Genomic DNA, 17,847 nt, shown 5'->3' on the forward strand with positions numbered 1-17,847 from the left:
ATTGCCAGAGGCCTTAAATTGGATGGGAACACCTTGCATATCAAGGCCTCGTTCTTGTAGTGAATAGTCATTCTCTGGTTGAAGTGGCTTACATGCTTTACAGGGTCTGTTCGACCATTGTACATGGTGAATGTTGGCTGAGTAAATCGCCAAGGAAGTTTTCCTCCTTCAATTTTGTGTGTGAAAGGGGATTTGAAAATTTGGTTTAATGCTCTACTCATAGTGTCGTTTCCTAGGCCCCTGCAAGGTGGGCTCTTGTGTCCACACTTATGGTAGTGATCCTCATCACAAGAGAAAGACTCGTGGGGTGGGGGGGGGGGGTCCTCGACCTAAGCCTATAACTACCATCTCCATCATTATCAGAAGAAAAGTTAGAATTTAAAGGAGTCCTTCTCCGTCGTTCACGGCGCAACCTCCTTCGCAAATGGTCAATCTCCAATTGCATGCTCCTAGTGTTCTCTTCATGAGAGACGTGACTCCCACCTCTAGATTAGCTCATACTAGTATGCGTAGTATGCACACTAACCTCTCGGTCCCTTCTGCGTTTAAGGTTGAGAAACTAGTCTTGTTGTTGGGAACTAATAGACTTTCCTTGATTCAGACCTGAACCTACCATAACTGAACGTTAAACTCATTACAACACAAGGAATCCCCACAGACGGTGCCAATTGTAGGAGCACAATTTGGTTCCTAAACCCAAAAGGTAAAGGGATTTAGGCCCAAAGAGCTCATTACAATGAATTTGTAGAGAGTGGATTCGAAAACTAGGCTCTAATGAGTTGGATAACATTATAGTGAATCCAGATGACAATAAAGCAAAGATAAACTAGTTTTACCCAAAGAAAACCTTCCTCGGCACAATCTGAGAAGATTAGTTCTTGTATATATTTATCTTTTGGATTTGATTACAAGTCTAGTTCCTATTGTTACAATGTTTTTCACTTTCTTTTTACCTTATCCCTTCCTGATGCTTATTCTTGCTAGCAGAATCGCCCACATCGTTGTCCCTGATGTCAGGCCAATCCTTTTGACCTTTGCCCTGTTAAGCCGAGGTGAAATCTGTCCTCGGACATACTTCTTGGAACCTTAAAACTAGACCCCTTTGCCCATTCACTAGCTTGCGCTCCCACACTAGCATCTTCTTGGACTATTTAATGTATTCGGACAGGGCCAATGGCCTAATATACCCGTCTAGGCCTGCCATCCCTACAATAAGGATATAGCTCATGCATTTTTTTACTTTTATTTTTGGATAATAATAAGTTTCAAATTTGGAGCATGTGATTTTTTTTTTTTTTTTTTTTTTTTTTTTTGTGATAAAGATAAGCTCCTTAATTTAAGAGATATAAGAGTTTAGACAATTCTGTGGGATCCACTATTTTTATTTTATTTACAACTATACCATTAAAAACTTTTTCAGTATCTTGAAAACACCCTTTCAGCTGTTTTCAAAATCCAAGTCTGAACAAGAAAAATAGAATACAATTTTCTAAAAACTGTATTTAGAGAACATCAACCAAACAATTTATTCAAGTGTGGGACCTACCATTTTATGTTTCGCAAAACAAAAAACTAAATTTAAATTCTCTTACCAACCAGGCTCTCAATTCTTTATCCAAAAATGAAGAGATAAAAAAAAAAGGGTTCTCAATTAAATATGAGAACTTTTGGAAAGCAATTAAAAAGTCATAGCATTTTGGAAAGCAAAAAATCCTTTTGTTAAGGATTTTGTTAATAGTGTTCTAGAAGGGCAGGCTAAGGTGTATTTAATATCTCATTAAATGTATACAAATATTATTTAATAGAGTATTAAATACATTTTAGCATGCACCGGTTAACAAAAATTAATATTTTTATCATTTTTTTTTTAAAATTAATTCAAATCGGGACTTAGTTTAGGTTAGTTTAGGTTTGTTGCATCTAGTGCATTGGACTCGGTCAGATGGTGATACGTGTCTAAAAGTAGACACATATTATCATCTCAACGGATCCAGTATTACTAGACACGAGACCTAAGCCTTACCCTTTAAATTGTACGCAAATATTATGTATCACACAATCCCAACAAATTTATGCATGCAAACCAATAAATTATTGATGTTAAAAGTATTACAAAAACATTGCAAATTCATGTGACAAAAATGTTATTGGTGCCACTTAAACAATATAATAAATAAGTATTTAAACTTTTTTTTTTTTTTTTGGTGATAGGTTACATAAGATTGTAAGATTTATATAATCTATATATATATATATATATATATATATATAAAACCGAAGCCTCTGCTAGCACCACAATTTTCCACGTCGGCACAATATTTAAAAAATAAAAAATAAAAATAAAAATAAAAACATTATAATACCTCAAAACCCTAGCAACCTTACTCCTCTCTCAAGTTAAGAAATAAAACCCTAGCAACCTTACCCCTCTCTTAAGTTAAGAAATATAAAACCATAGTTTCTGCAAACTCTCTCTCTCCAAACGTAAAATATCAAATTTAACCCCTTTAATTTCTCTTTATATTTTTTAGGCTTCTATAGAGTTATAGTGAGTTATGCTGATTTTGTTTTTTGTGTATGTGTGTATAGATGGTCATAATACTTCGGTATTTCAAGAGAAGTTTGTGTTTTCATTAATTGAAGGCCTTAGAGAGATAAGTGCTGCAGTTTGGAAAAGCAATACAAAAGACGATTTCATTGGCAGCGGAAAGTAATTACTTTGTCTCATATTTTTGTTTTTTGAATTGATTTTGTGTCCTTTTGGATCAATTTTGTTAATTAGGTGTTTTTTTTTTTTTTTTTGATAGGGTCCAATTGGGAAAGGTTCTTTCAAAGGGTTACGACGACCGCACTTGGTGTCTGTATACTAATAGTGGGGGGTAAGTACTATAAATTACTAACCCATAAATTACTAACCCTTTTAAGTGTATTAGTTAGAATTATTTTCAAATGATTATACCAATAAAAGTGAATATGTATAAATTTTGTTTAACTATCCCGTGCATCGCACGGGTTAACGACTAGTAATAATAATATTCCTAGCACTACGACTGTGAAAAATTGTGCATTACAACTTTTAAATGAGTATATATTATTACTTCTTAACATGTGTTCTTACTATGCTTATTAACAAGACCTTGAATACGTTTAGCAAAAAAAAGAAAAGAAAAAGACCTTGAATACAATCATATGATTGTATTATTAGTCAAAATAGCACTTCTTTTCATAAATACTCCTATAATACTAAAACTTAATCATGCAATTTATTTAATTAAGAAACTTTTTTTCTAATTGAGAAATAAATTAAATATAATTTTTTTTTTATCAAATAAAAATACTACCAACAAAATATCCTAATAAGGTACAATGACAAGAGTACTTACCTAAATTTGGACCCCCAAAAGAAATTTTCCCAGTTGAAACTGCATGAGTCACAGCCTTCCCTAATTAGAATCTGAAACTCTCTTTTTTGACTAAAAATCAATTGGTCTCTCTTTCTCTCTCTCTCACATGGGATTCCTCATTCCTATTCCTACCTTTTATCTCTCCAGCCGTTCTTATCTGAGTAAGGTTGGTACTATGTATAGGCCACCTATAAGTACGGCTATATCTAACCGCATATCTTTTTTTTTTAAAATAATTATATTTTTTTGAAACGTAGCGATTGTCCTCCACACAAAATGAGAAAGATACTTCTAAAAATTTAAAAATAATAATATATATATTTTGAATTTATAATTATTTTTTATTTTTATTATTTATTGCTATTTGTCAATACGTTTCGTACCGTCTGCACTTGAATCTGTCCTTCCTCACATAGTCCTCCACCATATGAATCAGTCCTTTGTGTTGCGATAAGACAGCGACTTTTCTTCGTGACTAAATTGCCCATAGTCAACCCCTCTTATTTACTGGTCGTCCTTCTCGTCCTTGTTCCGTACGGAAATTTATTTGCCTATTCAATGACATAAATGCCACCTCCATCATTTTCTAGAATCATCACTTTTTTACTCCTAAGAATGATTTTTATTTATTTATATATATATATATATATATATATAACTAAAAAATACAAAAAGTAGCTGGTCACGTACTAGTATACTATTCAAAAATTTAAAAATATCTCATTTACTACCTAATTACAAAAGTCACTTAACCTTGTTTGAATTTTTTTTTTAAAGCATACGAATGTCTTGATGCAGTCCTTGTGAATTAAGGCAAACATTTAAAAAGAGAAAAAGATTTGGAAGAGTAAAAAACTCTTTAAACATAAACATTATTTAATACCATTTAAAATTTTTTTTCTAAGAATATAATTGTTATAATAAAATCATTGTAAGAAGTATGAAGACTTGAATTCTAATCTTTGTCCCCCACATCCCACAAACACTTGTGAGATGACTATCATGCTAAAAGTGCTTGGTGGTAAGAGCATGAAACTTTTAAATGGTATTTAGTATGCGTTTGGAAAATAATTATAAGCTAGTAGTTTTTTTTTTTCTTATTTTATGTACTATTTGTAAGTCTCATACTATTTTTTTTTTCTCAATTTTATTTCAAAATAATCTAAATTTCATATACACACACACACACACATATATATATATATATATTAAGTTAATTTTTAACTTTTTGTTTCATATCATGCAAATAAGTTAAAGAAAATAAGAAATTTACAAACGAACCCTAATAAGTGTTTACTTGAGAACAATTTTTTCTGAAATTTTGTTGTTGAAAATACTAAAAGTTAAATAAAATAAGTAGGTAATTCATGTGAAACTTACAAATAGTAGAAAAAATAAGTAATAAACTAATTAATAAGTACATCCTAAACACACACTTGTCATTTTAGGTGGTTTTTATATTTTACCCAAAAAAAAAAATCAGAAAGAAAAATGTTTTTTTTTTTTTGTTTGTTGATAAAAATGAAAAAGGAAAATGTTTGTACTTCACATCGTACTTCAGTCATTAGGAGAAAGTGAGGGGTAAAACGGTCTTGTACTGGAAACAACAAATACAATCAATGCAAGCTTTATAGGAAGTCCACAAGGCTAACAAAGTAATTCTCCACATTCCTTCTTCCTCAATCCTCACTACTCCCTTCCCCACAAAGTTCCCATCACTATAACCAAAACTTTTCTGTTTAACGGTTACTTCTAACCTCAAATCCCAGCTATAAACACAATCTCATCTCCAATCTCATACCTCAAATCCCCCAAAACCCAGAAAAACCAAACACAAAACACAAAACCAAAATCTTTTTAAGTGTTTTTGCTTCTCAAAAAAACCAAAAAACATGAAGAAAGCAAAACAATTTCAGTTTCAAGTTCAACCACTTATCAACAACAACAACAACAACAACAACAACAATAACGGCTTGAGCTTCAGCTACTTCGATCTTTTGTCTGAAGAAATCGTGTTCACAATCCTCGACTTGTTAACACAAAACCCATTAGACAAAAAATCGTTTTCTCTCGTGTGCAAGAACTTCTACTTCCTCGAATCCAAACACCGTCGAATTCTCAAGCCACTTCGCTCCGAGTACCTCCCAAAGGTTCTAACACGTTACCCCCACGTGACCCATATGGACCTCACGCTTTGTCCACGTGTCACCGACGCTACCCTCACGAACATAGCGAGTGCGTGTAACTCTAACCTGGTTTCCATTGATTTATCGATGTCCAAGTTCTTCACGGGTGTTGGGTTGTTGAATTTGGCGGTGAAGTGTGAGAACTTGGTGGAGTTGGACTTAAGTAATGCGACGGAGTTGAAGGATAGTGCGGCGGCGATGGTGGCGGAGGCGAGGAATTTGGAGAGGTTGTGGATGAGAAGGTGTAAGATGGTGACGGATATGGGAGTTGGGTGTATTGCTGTTGGGTGTAGGAAGCTGAAGCTGTTGAGTTTGAAATGGTGTGTGGGTGTTGGTGATTTGGGTGTGGGTTTGATTGCTGTTAAGTGTAAAGATATTCGTAGTTTGGATCTTTCTTACTTGCCGGTAATTCTTCTTCTTCATCTTCTTGTTCTTATTGTTGTTTGTGTTTTATGTTTTTTTGGGGTCTTTTTGAGCTTGTTTAGTATGTATCCTTGTTTTGTTGCATGCCATTCTGGGAAATATGTTTTTGGGATTTGTTTGTGTGTGAAAGTCCATTTTATGGTTCAGGTTTTGTTTTTTAGATCTAACAATGTAGAGTGTGTGGTGGAATTCAAAATTTTAAATGATATGGTACTTGATGCATCTTTACATTTGTAACATTTAATTTGGATCATGAAATGGGTCTAATTAAAATAGAGAGGATCCTTATAGGTGAAGATGATGCTGTTTTGTTCTGGGGGAGAATATGTATGAATGCAGGTGTGATCATGGTCAAAATCCAATTTTTGTTTTGTTTGATTTTTTGATTTTGTGATCATCATGGCATATCATCTTAGTGAAGGATATTCTTACATGTGTGTGTATCTGTCGAAGTGATTCTGGGTACTATGCTTGTTGGATATGTGTGTTTGTGTGCGAAAGTGATGTTGATTTTGTCCTGGGGAGAAATGAATGAATGTGGATGTGGTCATGGTCTTAATCCAATTTGGGTTTAATTCGTATTAATAATGTCATTTGTTTTTGAATTTTTGTTCCTCATGGTTTTTTAGCTCACTGAAGGACGTTCTTTACATGTGTGTGTGTATGGAAATGATTCTAGTCTTAGTCTTAATGAAATCTGTTGTGTGATCAGTATTAATTGTGTCAATTTGAGGTTTTTGATTTTTTTTTAATTAATTAATTTATTTTTTTATGGTTTGTCAGCTTATTTAATGATGTTGTTACCTGATCTTCATCTTGAGTTGAATACTTTGTAGTCCTAGCTAAAATGGGGGAAAAGTGATAATTAAGTGTTTAGCGGATTTCTGCCTGTGGAATATGTTTTGGGAAATTTTGTTACGTATTATTGATGCCTTTTCATGTTCTGCAGATCAGTGACAAATGTTTACCATCCATCTTGAATTTGCAATATCTTGAAGATCTGGCTTTAGTGGGATGCTTTAGTATAGATGATAACAGCCTTGCAGTCCTCAAAAATGGGTGCAAGTCGCTAAAGGTACTTTTTCATGGGTTTGTTGTTGTCCTTTTGTCTTATTCCTTTTATTGTATTAATTACAATTAACAAAGATAGAATAATCACAATGTGGAGCTAAAAGATTTGCCTGGGCACAAAATTTGGAAGAACATAAACTTCCATGTGCCTCGTATAATCTAAGATGCTGTTCTAAGGTGCTGAGTTTGCAGTATAATTTAGTTGATGTTATAACTCATCAATGTATTCAAGTGTATATCATATGATTTTCATGAAATATATGATATACATAGAATAAACATCCTGTTTAGCCATGGATTCCACATCCTACTTGTCAAAAGGTCAGTTATGTTTTTTTTGAAGTATCTGTTTGACCAATTCACTTATTTTTCATTTGAACAGAAACTTGATATGTCAAGTTGCGAGAAGATTACTCACATTGGCTTGTCTTCCGTATTCAGTTGTACCATATGTCTAGAACAAGTTACATTAGCAAATGGTTGTTCTGTAAGTCTCTACACTTCTTTGTGTATTTCTAAAAGCTGAAGCTTTTTATCTTAGTACATTATTGACAATGTCATAATGGTGGTGATGTAGGTTAATCTTGACCTTGCTGATAGTTTGAACAAGCTTTCCAAGTTGCAATCAATCAAATTAGATGGCTGCCCAGTTACCTGTGCTGGACTAGGGGCCATTGGAGATTGGTGTGTATCACTGAAAGAGCTGAGCTTAAGTAAATGTTCAGGGGTGACAGACGAAGGTTTGACTTACCTTTTTACAAAACAGAAAGATTTGAGGATACTAGACATCACATGCTGTCGCAAGATAACTGATGTTTCTATTTCCCACATCACAAGTTCATGCACTGATCTCAGTTCTCTCAAAATGGAATCATGTACCCTGGTTCCTAGAGAAGCATTTATCTTAATTGGACAACGGTGCCATTCTCTTGAGGAGCTTGACTTAACAGATAATGAAATTGATGATGAAGGTATTGACTTTACTCCACTATAATGTAAACAAGGGCTACTCTATGAGTGATATGCTAATGTAGTCATGTTCCTTCCTTTTACAGGTTTAAAATCCATCTCTAAATGTAGCAAACTCTCTAGCTTAAAACTAGGGCTTTGCCTAAACATAACTGATGAGGGACTTGCCCACATTGGCATGAGCTGCGTAGGGCTTAAAGAGCTGGATCTATACAGGTTCGTGACTTATAATCCATAACTTTTTGTACTTTTTTTTTTCTCTCGCATTGGGATAAATTAGTCCATGTCATCTTTGGCAATCAACTGAAAGTATTTACTTTTTTCAGGTGCACAGGAATAACAGATTCAGGGATTTTAGCAATTGCCGGTGGTTGCCTCGGCCTTGAGATGATCAACATAGCCTACTGTAAAGAAATTACTGATAATTCCTTATTGTTGTTCTCAAAATGCGCACAATTAAACACAATTGAATGTCGAGGATGTCCTCATATCACATCTTTAGGTCTAGCAGCAATTGCTGCAGGATGCAAGCAACTCACCAAGTTAGACATAAAGAAATGTTACAAAATTGATGATGCTGGGATGATTCCACTAGCTTACTTTTCTCAAAACCTCAAGCAGGTACTCTTCCTCCCCTTTCTCTCTTTGTTGGAACTTAATGGATCAAGAGAAACATTGAAATCAAGCAGTAATGGTTTATTCCTTTACTTGTAGATAAACTTGTCATATAGCTCGGTCACAGATGTGGGGCTCTTGTCCCTTGCCAGCATAAGCTGCCTCCAGACTTTGACTATCTTGCACTTGAAAGGTCTGACTCCTAGTGGACTAGCAGCTACCTTATTGGCATGCAGAGGACTAACAAAAGTGAAGCTCCATGCATCCTTTAAATCCTTGTTACCCCAAGCAATTTTCGAACATTTGGAAGCGCGTGGTTGTTTGTTCCAGTGGAGAGAGAAAGTGTTTGAGGTATGTCACTAGGTCCATGAAAAAACTAATTTCTTCGATCCATCATATATATATATTAAAAAAAAAACCCTTACCTAGTGCATAAGTTTCCCACTTTTGTGGGCTCTAATATTTAGATAAGGTAAAATTTTAGGTACAGCTTGTTAGGTATTGCACCTTCGGTTCCCCAATTGAATTCAACCATATGGTTTTATTGATCAAATGCAACAAAGAAATGTTTGGAACTTGCTGCAACAGCTGTGTTTCCTCAACAGGCAATAGTATTTGATTGCATACATGCATGTCTTTGCACATATGTGTGCTTCAATAATATAACTTGGAGAGAAATCAGATTATAGTCAACAGCAACCATTCAATTTTTGATTGTTAGGTGTGGACTGCCTTGGAGGTTGACAATCATGTAGACAACCAAAATGAATGTTAGATGAACTAAAGCCAATATATAGCACTATTAAAATAATCATTTGCAGTTAGTTAAATTACTTGATTAAGATATTAAGGTTATTTTGGTGTGATTGACAGGCTGAATTAGATCCCAAGTGTTGGAAACAACAGTTGGAAGATATGATGCAATAGGATCTTCTGAAGCTCCTTTTTGTTCAGGGTGTCAAGCTCTCAAGCTGGTAACTGTAAATACTATGCAGAAGTTGACGTCTATAGCATATTGGAATTCGAAGGTCTTCTCCCGTATGCTTGTTTATTATTTGGAGATACATGTAGTCGACCTTAATTAACTTATTGAGTATTCAAAGCTAATCCCAAAAATTCTGGGACTAAGGCTTGGTTATTGTTGTTGTATTTGGCGAAGTATTTAGCCTTTGGCAGCTCTTTCAAGTAAGGGCTGTCTTTTTTGGTGTGCATCATGGAAGTTTCATGAAAGTCATCAAAAAGTTTAGAGAATAGGTCTTTGCGAACTTGTTTTAACTACTCACTTTAATTGATTTCAATTATCATGTGCTTGCGTATCTACCTTACTATAATAAATGGAGTTGGCTCTTTGTAATTGGGTATTATATGGCCCCTTTCTTGAATGTTTTTCTTTTCTCTTGGTATTAAAAATTGCAAAGTCACTTGTTCCTTTAAAAAAGTATAATGTTGCAGACTTTAAAAGCAAATTTGGAAGTAGTGTACCTTGAAAATTTTCTATTTGGACCGAGTCCAAGCCATCAGGTAAACAAAAATATGTTAAAGTTGTAGCCTATATGTGCATCCAATGTGGGAACACTTCAACGTTAAGATAAATATATAGCAATTCATGTGAAATGATTCAATAGTCATTGGAGTTTCTTTTTTGCCAAAAGCTTAATACTTTTGAGGCCGTCACTGTTAATTGTTACTGTCGTTATCTTGCTTTGCGAAGCCAATTTCTCCTTGGACAGGATTTTAGCTAATCTGCATAGATAAAAGCAACATTCACAATCAGAATCCTGTACATTTTCTTTATGCTCCCTCTTTTATAGACATAATAGCAATGCTAGCGTCTATCTACTCTCCACCACATCATTCAATGAAATTAAAGGAGGCACTCTCTATCATCTATTGGCAAAATTAGACAGACCCATCTACTCTCTACCCCGTCATTTAATGAAAGGAGGTACTCTATCATCAACATGGCAAGTTTGTACTTTGTACATCTAGAAACAAACGGAGTTCAACATCTCAACAATTTTCAAACAAAAGTGAGCTTATGATCACTTTTACCAAGCAAACAAAGACAAAACGAGAAACAAATTAACTGGTTGGATGTGTGACTGAATTGGTTCTAATTTCTCAGGTGAAGTGAAAAAGGAAGGAGATTCTCGAATAAGAAAAAAAGATTCGGCAATTTCGAAAGAATTGAACTAGAAGTCATATAAGATGAAAATCTCATTTACTGAACAGATCAGTTCTTAATAACTCTGAACTAGGTTTGTAAGAGGTCTAATTAGAGACAGTAAAAGATGGTGGGCTAAAAGCTCCTCCATAATTCACATACATAAACATCTCTTCAAGTATTATAGTGGAAATTTAGGCCTTATGTAATGGTCCCCATTTGGCAATTGAACCAACAATCACAAATTACTCATAGAAGTAAATGATCACTGAGTTATTGCTTTCCTCATAATGGCTTCAAACCTTGACAATTTTTTTTTTTTTTTTGAGAATCCTTCAAACCTTGACTTTGATCCTTGCCCTTTTAAGTGCCATTGTTAATGACTGCATGGTCCTCTTGGGGCACCTAGAGGAATTTTAGATTGATCAAGCCCATTGTAAAAGAAACTTTTGTGCCAACTTCTTGTTGTTTAGTTTCTTCCTAATTCATGTCTATTAAAAAAATAAAACATTTAAGATACTACTTACACCCTTTAAGTTAGGATCACTTCTAAATAGATCTCGTACTTATTAAAACTTGTGATTTGCACTATTGAACATTATAAAAAGGACAGAAAGACAAATGTATAACTCTTCTATTAACATATTTTAGAATCGATATATAAAAAGAAAAACTTTTAGAATCTTATCATTAATCCACTCAAGACCTTAGTAGAAGGAGCACATTAACATCTTTACAATACCTTGAAAGCTTAAGTTGCAAGTTTTGAAAATTGATGAACCGATTTAAAAGTAACTCTAAACTTAGAGAGTGTAAAGTGTATTTTTCTCTCACACACACAAAAGTACGGAGCCCAATGGGCTAAAATCCATCATTTGTGAGATGGACCACTTTTTGTCTATAACAATCTTTGAAGTGCCGCTGTAGCTTCAATCGGTCATGAACTCGTGATCCATCATGTACTTGTGGCCCATGGAGAAACAATCAAAGTGATCAACCCATTTGCCGTTCATGCAAGAATTTAAAAAATAAAAAAGTTCATGATCGCTTGAAGGTCCCACCGGGAGTCGAACCCAGGTCGCTGGATTCAAAGTCCAGAGTGCTAACCACTACACCATGGAACCTTGCTGGGCGAAGGTTTCACCATTAAATAGTTCACTGTAGAAATCTGAAGAGAGCTTCTCCAAAATTCCAAATTAATAAATATTGTGATTTTGGATGTAATTACCAATTGCGATTATTCATTAGTTTAACTGACCCTATCATCTGCATTATGAACCCATTTTTTAATTCTTCTACTAGGGGGTAATATTTCAGAATTATATAATTCATATTTCTTAATTCTTCCTTCCAAAACCAATATTTCTTTCAAGTTGTAAATTACCTAAATATCACCCCTAAAACATTTCTAGTTTTAAGAATTTTTTGGTAAATAATCCTTGAACGTTTAGGAACTCATAATTTGTTTGAACAAATTCGAGTTAAGTTACAACTTATGTTGAAGCGAATTATTGCAAAAGTTAATTTATTTTCATTATAGGCTGTGAACTAGTTGATTTATTTATTTATTTGTTTTAACTAGTATAACTTTTCTTTTTGTACAAGAAGATTTGAAAAAAGAAAAGTTATGTATTATTAGGACAAAAACTTAGATATAATATCTTAAGTATTGTATTTTAAGTTTTTTAATTAATCAATGAGTCACATAGTTGAATTTAATTATTCTTGAAAGAAGATTCTGCAATTTGTATTGCATTGGTCAATACAACCACATATTAATTAAAAAACGTAAATTCTTAAGGTAAAACATTTAGGGAACCGTCCTTAAGTTATATTCATCCAATTAAGTGGCTCATTGGCAATACAACCACATTATTGAATTTAACTAAGATACCTAAGGTACTTCGTTTAAGAAATTATATTTAAGTTTTGTCCTATTGGCATTTGCTTAAATAATTCAATTAGTTAATAAAAGACATTTGTGCTTAAAAAATGATTACGACTCTACGAGGTTTATTAATTATTTTCTTGAACAAGACTCTATACGTATATATCAGTAATTAATATCCCGAAAATTATAAGGTAATGTCTTGTACCCATCAAGTCATTATGATACTCCTAGAATTTTTTTTGGAGCAAAATGATACTGCTAGATTTTAAGACTTATCACTTCACAACAACAGTAGAAGAGTAAGATTTGGGCTGGGACTAATTTATTTTGAAATATTTAAATCAACGCTGAAAAGTCTTTCAATCCACGGGAAAAGTTTAAATAGAGTACCCACCAAAAACCAAAACTAAAATAAGAGATTCTAATGCATAGTGGGCTTTTACTTTTAGTTTTTGGGCAAAACTTAAATAAAATATAAATAGGTGACATATATGAATATATTGACTAATAAGTAATATGGTTGAATTTAATTAACTTTGAAAAATAATATTATTTACATTACATGGATCAATACAATTATATATTTGAATTTAATAATCAAAAAATTTAAGATGTAAAAAATTTAAGTTACATTTAAGTAACATGGATATGTAACTAAGTTTTATTTAACTTTTTTTTTATTTTAGAACCAACTAAGTTTTACTTAGTTACCTATCTGATCAATTATAAATTTTTAAATACTACTTACTAATTAAAATACAATAAAAAAATTAAAATAACATAAAAAGCAAAATGGTAGCTGAAGGAACACGTGGCTAGCTCTCTGCCTTAGCCGCCTATCTTGTGGCCAGTCAAGTCAAAGCCACAAGCTTGGACCAAATATAGGTTTCCACGGTCAAACTTTCTGAGCTTCTCCGAAGAAGCATAGAGTTGGGAGATGTTAATAAGAAACAGCCTCAGCAATAAACATTTAGCCTTCAAAGTATTTAGTATTTATCTCTCTCTGCCTCTCTTCTCTACTCTTATAATTATCGATCGCCCATCTTATATTACACATGGCTTCCTCAGCTAGCAGTTTAAATAATCCTATAAATTCTCATCCCAACTTCTCCTTCTCAAACCAATTCATGACCTCCTTCACTGACCTCCTTTCCAATAACAAAAACATGGACCAAGAAAGTGAACTCAGATGGGGACTCTCTGACCTTAAATCTGATAGAAATGGAAATGAAATACCAAAATTCAAGTCACTTCCACCTCCTTCATTGCCACTCTCTCCTCCTCCACTTTCTCCTTCTTCTTATTTGGCTTTTCCAACTGGTTTAAGCCCAAATGAATTCTTGATGTCACCTTTGTTTGGCTCCAATTACAATGTAAGTTTTGAGCTCCATAGTCCATATATACGCTTTGATGTTTGTTGGCTGAGTTTTACTTATTTGCATACTGTTACACAAAATGATAAATGGGTCTTTGTTATTTTGTTATGTTTATGCAGAATCTTCCTTCTCCAACTACTGGGGCTTTTGCTAGTCAAGCACTCAACTGGATGAATAATTCTGGTGATAACCAGCAGCTTGGAATGAAGTTGGAAGAGAAAAATTTCTCTGATTTCTCTTTCCAACCCCAAACAAAGCCTGCTACTACAACATCATCATCCACCTTTCAGTCTTCTTCAAGCATGGTCTCAAACTCGGTGGTATGTGTCATTTCATATAATTCAATTATTACATATATTCTTGATGTTCAGTAATTATGAACACTTTCTTTTTTTTTAGAGCTTTCTCTCTCTTTAGTTTTCAAAAACTCTCATGCTTTTTGTTCTAAAATTTTAAATTCGATCATGGATCTTTAACAAACTAATTAAAGTCGCAATTCAAGTTTTTTATTTTATTTTATTTTATTTTTAAATTAAAAAAGAACTTATTATAAAGAAGAGCAGACAATACTACAAGTTCTTGATAGTATGTTTTAAGTTTTGTAATTAAAAAAAAAAAATTTAATAATAGGGCCAACGAGAGTAGACTTTTTGTGGTCTTGCCACATGCCAAAGTAGGAGGCCATGTTGAATGTCATATCATATGCCTATGTGCAATAAAAAAAAGTGGATAGGGCTTTCTTTGCCCTCATAGGGCTATTGAGACAATTTTTTAGATTGTTACAATATCCTAATAGATATTTTTTTGTGAAGAATCCGTAGACGTCGGCAGAGAAAGTATGTTTAATGCGTATAGTAATTCGTTTGTTGAGGCGATAAGTTTTTTCTGTGATAGTCAACAAACGTGCCAGCTGTGATAAAAAAAAAATATTCCTTAAAAGATAAAGACATAAGACATTACCAAAGGTGCTTTTGAAGGCAACTTCTAGGCCTTAAGGCAAAGAAGTTTTGGCTAAGAAGTAACAGCTCGAGTTGTTGGGTTCCCTCAGTAATTCAATACAAATTTAAAACCTATACCACTGCACTGATTATTTGTTTGAGATGTTTTTAAAAAACAAAAATTGTATACTTTCCAAAAATAGTAACAGATAGTTTCCAAAAGTTGTGTGTGTGTGTGTGTGTATGTATATATACCATATTGCTGAAGAGACATAAAGAGTTAAGTTATTTATCCTGCTACAAACTCCTTGGAGGCATTATGCATGGCAACCATTAAGACTACTCACATCCAGTGAGTATGCTAGGTGTCAACTATAACACTAAATTATTCAAATACTTGAATTTTTTGTAGGTGGAATTTTTTTTTCATTACTTTTGCTTTGAAACTAAATATGATTCTTTCTTTTTTGATTTTTTGCTAAACAAAACCAAATATGATTCTACTTGAACAGGAAGAATCCTTGAAAAGACAAGAAGAAGCATGGAATCTTAAAAAACCCATGAATCAAAATGAATTTTCGTTGGAGAAGGCGGTAGTAAAATCAGAATTTGCACCAATAAAGAACTTCACTTCAGAAATGGTTACAAGCCAAGCAAAAATGCAGAGTGGTGCTGCTGCCTTATCTGGTCACAATCAATGCACTCAACAATCACAATATATAAGAGAGCAGAGAAAATCAGATGATGGGTACAACTGGAGAAAATATGGACAGAAACAAGTGAAGGGAAGTGAAAACCCTCGTAGTTATTACAAGTGCACGTATCCAAGTTGCCCGACGAAGAAAAAAGTTGAGAGGTCTTTGGATGGACAGATTACTGAAATAGTATACAAAGGAAGCCATAATCATCCTAAGCCTCAGTCTATTAGAAGATCAAATTCTCAATCAATTCAACCTTCTTCGTGCACGAATTCAGGCGTTTCAGATCAGTCGATTGTTACACTAGGCAATAGACATATGGAGTCTGTCACAATGCACGATGATTCTTCGGTCTCAATTGGAGAGGATGACTTTGATCAGAGATCACCAGTGAGTAATTCAGGAGGAGATGATGATGAAAATGAGCGTGAGGCCAAAAGATGGTAAGTCATAAAGTACTAGCATGATGGCTTTGCTTGTGTTTTTTGAAGAAAAAATTGTAAATTGGGTTTTATTAATACTCTTTTAATTTCTCTTTTGCAGGAAAGGAGAAAATGAGGATGGGGGGTTTTCAGCTTCTGCAAGTAGGACTGTGAGGGAACCTAGAGTTGTAGTTCAAACAACAAGTGAAATTGATATTCTTGATGATGGGTATAGGTGGAGAAAATATGGACAGAAAGTAGTTAAGGGAAATCCAAATCCAAGGTATTTCACTCTTGTGACAATTACAAAATATTTTAAAGAGTACTTAACCTTATAGATTTCTTAGTCTTTCTAAAACGAACTTTTGAACTTGTCTCCTAACTCTGCAATTTTCTCTTCTATTTAGGAGCTACTACAAATGTACCTCTATTGCTTGTCCTGTGAGGAAACACGTTGAGCGAGCATCCCATGACATAAGGGCTGTGATCACTACTTACGAAGGGAAACACAACCACGATGTTCCTGCAGCTCGCGGTAATGGCAGTTATGCTGTGAATAGAGCTGCTACCAATAACAGTAGCAGCAATGAAGCCATGCCAATAAGGCCCTCAGTCATGGCCACCCATCCTATCCAGACAAGTTACCCACATTCTTTTCAGAATACAAGGCTAACAACATCAGGGATTCAAGCACCATATACTCTACAAATGGTGCAGAACCAAGAGGGTGTACCATTTTCAGGGTACAGAAATCAAAATCGTGACTACATGGATCAAACACAGCTCTCAGAAGGTGTATTGTCAAGGGCCAAGGAGGAATGGAAGACTGACTCATTCCTTGATTCATTCCTATCTTAGGATTGCTAATTTTGGAATAGAGAGAGAAGATCACACTAATTATATTTGTTTTATGAATATAGTTTATAGTTTATAGCTTTTGCTGTCTAAAATTAGGGATTGAAATAAGTAGAGTTACTTTTCCTTCTTTTTTTCTTTTTTCTTTAAATACGATTGAGGCTGCTTTAAAGCTTAGAAAGTATACCTCATTTGATTCAGTTTGTAAAAGTAGAACAGATAAATGAGGTGCAAAATGAATGCCCATGTAAGTTCTAACAAGTGCCAATCCTATGCTCTTGAAGAATTCTTTTATTTTTAAACATTTCTTGTTTTCCCTGCTGTTTTTAAGAATCTAGCAAATCTTTTCATTTTCAGATAAGATTGTCTCAATATTTAGCCAAACCAGCCCCAATTGTCAGCTTGAGTAACATAGAAGTGAAAACATATTGCTTTGGGGCCAGGGCCACATTATTGTTCTTTTCTTCACATTGTCCCACCGACTATACAATAGATAAATGTGATTTAGATTTCTTAAGTGCTTAAACCAGAACTTTTTCGGCAGTTACTTGTCCCGCAAAGGAAGCTATAGCTCCCATGGTTTGATTTGTTCAGGAAAGTCACTGTCTGAAAATTGCTTTCAAGATATAGCATGGAGTGGGGCTTTTTTGGGGGCTTCTTGTGTTTAATATTTTGCATATTTCATGACTCAAGCCAAAAGTGAAATGAGTTTTTTTGGCAGGAAACATCACCACCGCCAAAAACAATAACCAAGCCTTAGTTCTAAAATTTTAGGGTCAGCTATAGATTATAAACAAACTAATTAGAGTCAGGCCATAAATCATAAACCTGACCA

At 33.9% G+C, this 17,847-nt stretch overlaps 2 protein-coding genes and 1 non-coding gene across 3 annotated transcripts; 2 read left to right on the forward strand and 1 right to left on the reverse strand.

Annotated features, from left to right (window-relative positions):
- The first annotated feature begins 5,068 nt into the window (after nt 1-5,068).
- LOC115953292 (F-box/LRR-repeat protein 3) lies at nt 5,069-10,022 on the forward strand. Its single transcript, XM_031070894.1, has 8 exons — nt 5,069-5,995; nt 6,963-7,088; nt 7,467-7,571; nt 7,662-8,055; nt 8,140-8,269; nt 8,380-8,674; nt 8,768-9,019; nt 9,542-10,022. The coding sequence occupies exons 1-8, from the start codon at nt 5,297-5,299 to the stop codon at nt 9,593-9,595; spliced, it is 2,055 nt and encodes a 684-aa protein (XP_030926754.1). The 5' UTR covers nt 5,069-5,296; the 3' UTR covers nt 9,596-10,022.
- Nucleotides 10,023-11,884: 1,862 nt separating this feature from the next.
- TRNAQ-UUG lies at nt 11,885-11,956 on the reverse strand. The gene has a single exon. It is a non-coding gene; the product is annotated as a tRNA-Gln (tRNA).
- A 1,746-nt stretch (nt 11,957-13,702) lies between these two features.
- On the forward strand, nt 13,703-17,334 carry LOC115953365 (probable WRKY transcription factor 33). The gene is made up of 5 exons (XM_031070994.1): nt 13,703-14,096; nt 14,219-14,419; nt 15,550-16,178; nt 16,279-16,440; nt 16,565-17,334. Exons 1-5 carry the CDS (start codon nt 13,779-13,781, stop codon nt 17,013-17,015), a joined length of 1,761 nt encoding a protein of 586 aa, XP_030926854.1. The 5' UTR covers nt 13,703-13,778; the 3' UTR covers nt 17,016-17,334.
- Nucleotides 17,335-17,847: the final 513 nt, after the last annotated feature.

The sequence above is a fragment of the Quercus lobata genome, chromosome 7, assembly GCF_001633185.2.
Source record: "Quercus lobata isolate SW786 chromosome 7, ValleyOak3.0 Primary Assembly, whole genome shotgun sequence".
Lineage (NCBI taxonomy): Eukaryota > Viridiplantae > Streptophyta > Magnoliopsida > Fagales > Fagaceae > Quercus > Quercus lobata.